The sequence below is a fragment of the Trachinotus anak genome, unplaced genomic scaffold, assembly GCF_046630095.1.
Source record: "Trachinotus anak isolate AG129_WGS33_773 ecotype Australia unplaced genomic scaffold, CSIRO_AGI_Tana_v1 ptg000033l, whole genome shotgun sequence".
Classification (NCBI taxonomy): domain Eukaryota; kingdom Metazoa; phylum Chordata; class Actinopteri; order Carangiformes; family Carangidae; genus Trachinotus; species Trachinotus anak.
In genome coordinates this window covers 5,210,001-5,216,568 of record NW_027273884.1, presented here as the reverse complement: position 1 = coordinate 5,216,568, position 6,568 = coordinate 5,210,001, and the positions used below count along the sequence as shown (strand labels likewise).

At 40.0% G+C, this 6,568-nt stretch overlaps 1 protein-coding gene across 1 annotated transcript in view; it reads right to left on the bottom strand.

Annotated features, from left to right (window-relative positions):
• Positions 1–2,249: 2,249 nt before the first annotated feature.
• The window catches only part of gphna (gephyrin a), a 27,215-nt gene continuing 22,896 nt past the window's right edge, over positions 2,250–6,568 (bottom strand). Inside the window, 4 exon segments of the mRNA XM_071471155.1 lie at positions 2,250–2,467; positions 2,596–2,734; positions 2,826–2,922; positions 3,764–3,867. Coding sequence (XP_071327256.1) covers positions 2,601–2,734; positions 2,826–2,922; positions 3,764–3,867 — 335 coding nt within the window. The 3' untranslated portion in view covers positions 2,250–2,467; positions 2,596–2,600.

Sequence of the window (6,568 nt, the reverse complement as noted above, 5' to 3'; positions counted from 1 at the left end):
GTACCATTAAATTCAAGTGTCACAGCTTTGCACCAGTCATTCCAATATGACCTAAATGCAGCATTTAGACCTTTGACCATGTGGGTTTGTTTGGCACTGACCACACTGATAGGAAGAATCAGGGGAACTTCAGGGGAACTAGAGGGGTTAAGGTATGGTGCACTGGTGAATGCTTGGGACTCACAGACTGCATCTGATGCATTTGAATGGTCCTTGTTAACTGGTAAACAATTTAAGGTCAGTGTTTTATCAGCAGGACACTGCAACTAACAGGTCTACTTTTGTTAGGCAGAAACTAAGCTCTTGAAGTGGGCTGAATATCACACAAGGTTTTCTGTGTTTCCCAGTGTTGCTCAGACTAGATACAGTACATAGAGAGAGAAGCAGTCAAATGATGTAATTTGATACACATCCTTGAAGTGTATTGATATTTTTGACTTTAACAAGCACCTTAACACTGTCATGGTAGAAATACACCAGTTGTATAGTTTCTGAGCACCTGAATGTGACACCCTGCTTTCAAGTGATGTCAGGTCAGAGTTTCTCTGAGTTAGAATATCGTACATCACAACTCATTCATGTTCTTACGTTCACATTCGCGTGGTTTATGGGTAAAAACTGGAAATAAGATGGAGGCTCCTGATTAGCCAAAAAACGAAGCCAGCCTTTGAGACAAGCTGTAAGAATGACAGAAAGAATGATGATAATGATAATCTGTATTTTTCTTAGTTTTAGAAAAATCCTTAAAAACACCAAAACCAACAATGAATGTATTCAACTAACAAGTACTGTGTGTGTGTATCCTCTTAGTTGCCCAGAAACTATTAAAACACATCAGTGAGACATTGTGCTGCACTGGGTGACATGTTCCTTCCTGTAGTTTATTAATCCACCACTGAAAGTAGTCCGCAATAAATGCACTATACTTTATGTTGGAGTAAAACTACACTGCCCAGCTGTTTTAGGAAATTACTGAGCCTTTTAAAAAGTTGGGGCTCTATGTTTCTGACCTGTTTTAAAGCAGTAGGTGGTGGAGGTAGGTAGATTTTGTTACCTTTGCACAGAGCCTGGCTAGCTGTTTTTCCCCCCTGCTTCCAATGTTTAATGTAACTCATGTAACTCTCAGCAACAAAGTGAATGAAAGTATTTCCTAAAATGTCAAACTACCCCTTTAAAGATTTTTATCTTCAGTAGGAACCAATTTGGTTGTGACTGAGAGCCACAGGCAGGGTGGGGCAGTCAGACTGAGACACACTAATACAACATATTGCTGGTTTTAGTCTTTTCCAGGGATTTTATCATCAGATGAAAAATATTGAGTAAAGTCAGCCTTTTTTTTAAAAATCATTTTAAAAATGCACATCCACTTTTATCAAGCACTGTTTAAGTATTTCGATTTCATAATGTTGTGTTATGGTGTAAACCTTAAACTAATCTAAATCAAACAGCACTTGAATGCAGGGTTAGCTTAATACTAATACTGCAAGTGTGGTCCACCTCTGATACAACCACAGGTCATAAAAGTCATTATGTATTATATTATTGTTCATATTTGATGTCAGAGCAGAGGATTCCAGTGTGGTGAGGGAGGATTTAAGTCATGCCTTCAAACTGAGCCAATATGCCACTCACAGGAGTGTCATGGCTTCAGAGTCAGAATGAGCTTTAGTGTCTCTGTGTGGTTGGAAAGTGTTGGATGGACAAAAAAAACAAAACAAACAAACAAACAAAAAAAAAATACAGAGGATCCTTGTATGTTTTCCTTTTTTTTGGCAAAAAAGTTATATTTACTGTACTGGCACAAACTATATCAGCGGCTTCAAAACTATATCAGCAGCTTCAACAAAACATGTCTTTATAATGTCTTTAGTTCATATCTGTCAATATTGATGTTAGGGTCAGTGTGTTACAGGAGGAGATGTAGTAAATACTGCTGGGACGGTTCATCAAGGAGTATCTGGAAAAAGGACGCCACAGCAGAGAAGGAAGTAGAAAAAGAAGAAGAGAAAGGAGGTGGAGAGAGGGTCAGGAGAGATGGAGGGAGAAAGGGGAAGTCTCTACATCTCTATATCTACCAGGGGAACATGTTAAACGCACAAAGCAAATGAAGAGGAGAGACGAGGGCATGATTACTACTAAGATGATAATATTCAATCAATAATAATAAATAGAATATTAATTAAGAATAATAATAATCATTATCATCAGGATAGTAATAATATTACAGAATAAATCTCATATTTTATATATTTGTTTTCTCTTTTTTTTCGTCATTGAAATACAGTGATCTCCTCAGAGCAGACCAATGAGGATTCCGCCTGCACTGGCTCCAATTGGCTGTTGCATATGACATTACAGCTAATGGTGACCAGGTAGACATGCATCACTTCCTGCCGCCCGCCCATTTCCTGTCCAGACAGGAAGTCCTGGCACTGCCATGGTAACTGGTGGCAACTGAAATTGAAGTCTGGGGAGAAAAACAGTTTGGGGGATTGTTAGTGTCAGTGTTTTTCCCGCCTTTGTGATAATGTAAAACATATTTACAGGTCTCCAGTTCGACGACAGGTAAATGAAAAAGACCAGAGCATGATGTACCTGCATCATAGCCGTCCGATTACCATGACGTCCACAACCTCTCCCTTATGTAGCTCAACATACTGCTCTGTTTTAGGAGGTAACATCAGAAGGCCGTTGGCGCTACGCATTGACATCAGCCTGCTGGATACCTGGTTGCCTGCAGAGAGAGGGACAGAGAACATGCTTGTGTAAGTTGCATAGAATGTTTCTCTCGCTCTCTCTCTCTGTGAGTGTGTGTGTGTGTGTACCTGTGCTCTGTGCCCAGGGCAGTGGCTCCTGGTGATGCCAGGTGAGAATACAGCGGTGGTACTCTGGTCTGGGATCCAGCTTAACATCACAGGAAAGCTGTAACACACACACACAAAGGTTATTGATTTACTAACGTTTAAATACTTATATTGTCCAAACCCACTGCTTCATATTTTAAAGAATGGTTTTTAGGGATTTTTTAGGGAACATGCTTATATTTTGCGCTTTAGAGGAGCTGGTAGGTTGGTTTTGTTCACTGTGGACAGAGCCAGATGAGCTCTTTGCCCATTTCCTATCCTTACGTTAAGCTGACCGTCCGCTGGCTCCTGCTACACATTTACAGTAGTGTCAATCTTCTCTTCTTGGTCTCAGCAAGAGAGTAAATAAGCCCATTCCTACAATGTCAAAATGCTGCTTTAACAGTTACTACATAAATTATTACAACTTCTTTTGTTATTGAGCCAATTTACAGTGGCTCTAAAATAATGCTCATCTCGAAACATCACTATCATTTGTGGCACAAATATGCTTATGTGTGATATGTTGTAATATTTATTATTGTGACACAGAGACATCTGTAGCCAAACAAATAGCCATGTGAGCCTGTGGATCCAGGCATCCACAACTTTTATGTGACTACTACAAGGGTACGGTTGGGTGTGCATTCTTTCTCACAGTGGATTTCTCATTTGGAACTGAAAGTCAGTTTTAGTCGTGTAACGTATGTTACTGTGATGATCTGCCACAGGAAGGTTCCGCTTCATCTGGTGCCTCTCCACAGTAACTTTCAAAGGTGCCTTGTTGGTTGAAGGAGTGTCTCCACATTTAACGTGTGTGTATGTGTGTATGTGTGTGTGTGTGTGTGTGTGTGTGTGTGTGTGTGTGTGTGTGTGTGTGTGTGTGTGTGTGTGTGTGTGTGTGCGTGTGTGTCTCTTACCCTAGCTTTAATAATAGTAGGTCTAGGATCCAGAATGCCTTGCATCTTCCTCAGAGCAGGAATCACAAACAGGTTACATGTCACCACTGCGGACACTGGGTTACCTTTACAACAACACAACACTGGGTTACTAAGGAGGAAAACTTGGAAACTACTAACAGCTGAGTTAGATCATTAGTAGATAATCACTACAATTTATATATTAGTGCATATGTACACAGTGTCTGCTATATAGATCTTTAATCAGTGTCCACACTGTATACATTTCCATTAAACATGTTGTTGCTGTACTATAGCTGTTTGATATAACCTAGACAGATCCCTGTGCATTTATTGTACTTGATGAATAAATTTATCTTGATGTTATAGACATGACCAGTGCTGGAGACCTTATACAACGACAACAAAACTCTGTGTCAGCAAAACTGCATTACAAGGCAAAACTGCATCACAAGGCAAAACTGCATCACAAGGCTGACTGAGCTGCTACTTTTCTGTATGTTTTGACTACAAATGAGATCCGTGTTTTAAAATGTATTCAGCACAGTAACATACTGTCAGGATGCCAGTGGATAGGGGCGGTTTACAGTCTTTACAGTCAAAGCTTTCACTGTGCATTGTTGATATGTATTAGAATTTATGGGTAAACATACAATATACAGTAAGTGGCCTTGAGGCACATCCCAGATAATATATAATTGCTCCTTGGCTTGGGTGCAAACAAAGCTGTGGAACTATTGTGTACATGGAGCTTTAATTTTCTCAAGATTCAAAGCTTCCAACTCCTCAATTGAACTTTTCTTAGCACAAGTGATAAAACACTAATGGATAAGAGAAAGGAGAAGAACAAAGGACGCACAGCACCAAATATGTCTCTTCTTCCAATAATTATTAAAGTAGTAACTATTTCCCCTAGACTGGAGCACAGACTACCACAATCCAAATGACAAGGCCACAGGACACACTATATTCTAGGATTCCTGCAACAAAGTTTTAAACAGCACAACACAGAGACTGGGGTTTCTATAGCAGCTTCTTAAACCAGTAATTCCTGCAGATATTCATTATCTTAAATTGTATTAAATTGTATAAAACAACAACTTACTAATCACTTAATTGAAGCAGCTACTTAAAGGACATTTCTACCCATTTCTGACCCAAACCCTATCTTTTTGTTATTTGCCATGTTATCAACTGGTCCAAACAAAATCAATATGAGTTGCTTCACTGTAGAGTAGGGGTGCAGGAGAGTTGCAGGAAAGGCACTGAGGTGGGGGCAAGGGGCAAATATACTGCAAGAGGTGAAAAGGACAGGTGCCTTGAAGACAACAGGAGCTTACTGTGAGACACGGGGTCAAGAAGTTATCTGGAGGAAAATTAGGTGATGTTTTTGAGCACTGCAGCAACTAAACTAAAACAAACAAGTATTGATGAAATGTTATGAACTTCACCTCAAGTTCAGGTTTACTTGGTTTATTCAAGTGGCTCACCACGGCCCTGGTGTGTGATTGGTATAGCATGCAACCTGCAAAAAGTCTGCCAATTTGGGTATGCTGAGTTAACATGAGCCTTCAGATCTGCTCAAATAGAGAGTGGAGGGCGTTTCACAGAGAGAGGTCAGAGTGGGGTTGTTCAGCAAGATGAACCTGAAGGTAACTGAGGCTTCAAACCAAGCTGCACTGTGTATTACAAAGGCAGATTAGGTCCATGCAATGAGGGAAGCATTCATAAGGTAAGGCTGAAGATATAACAAACATAGTAACAATACAGTGTCACTGTGTGTGTGCATGTCACACACCTGCTACTGAGCTTCCTGAGAGCTACTTGAGAGGTTGCATGTCTCTCCAAAAGAGCATAAAGAGCAACATACACTGGCAACGTACGTATAACATCCACATCAAAACAAAATAGGAAAATGGTAAATGAACTGCACTGACATAGTGCTTTTTTCTAAAAGCGATTTACAATACATCCCACATTCACCCATTCACACACACATTCATACATATACAGACACAGATGCAAACACAGACTAGAGGAGCCAGTGATTGAACTGTTGACCTTCTGATTAGTGGGTGAACTGCTCTACCTCCTGAGCCACAGCCACCTTAGATTGGTGTATGTTCCCATTAAGGTGAAAATATGTTGAAAAAGACCTACATTAAATGTTTTTTTAATTGTATGTTATTAAAAATGAACCTGACAGGAAACAGACAGGATTAGAACTAAATTTAGTTCTATGTCAGAAAATGATGATGAGCCAGCAAGGTCCAAGGAGAAGATAGGAAGAATTGTCTTGAACAACAAAGGCAGGGTTCAAACACAGGCCAGGCTTGAGGCTACTTACATAAAACAAATTCTTCTTTTTGGACATGAAAGCTACTGACTGGCTACAGTCACCTGAGGTCGGGGCAAGGTATGATACACCACTGTGTAAGTTTGGGCATACAGTCTGGATCAACAAGTCAGTCTGTCAAAAATCCTGGAGGTCTAGCTGCCCCCATGGCATTCAGTTACAATGTTTATCCAGAACAACAGGACCACGGCTCCATAGAGTCCTGCCTCTGCCAATATTTGCATTATATCTTGATCTTAAATTATCTATCTATCTTAAATATCTTAAATTTAAGCTGCAACTGTCACCAGTATGTGTGTGACTGCTATCAAGTGCTTCTGAATTTGAGCTGCTGTTAGTTTTAATTGTGTAGCTTACGCAAAAGAAATAAGGAACAAATAGTGGCAAAAAGTCCGTATTGTGTTGGTTTTGGTTTCCTTTTCCCCCACTCTTTCTTGAACATCTTCTCT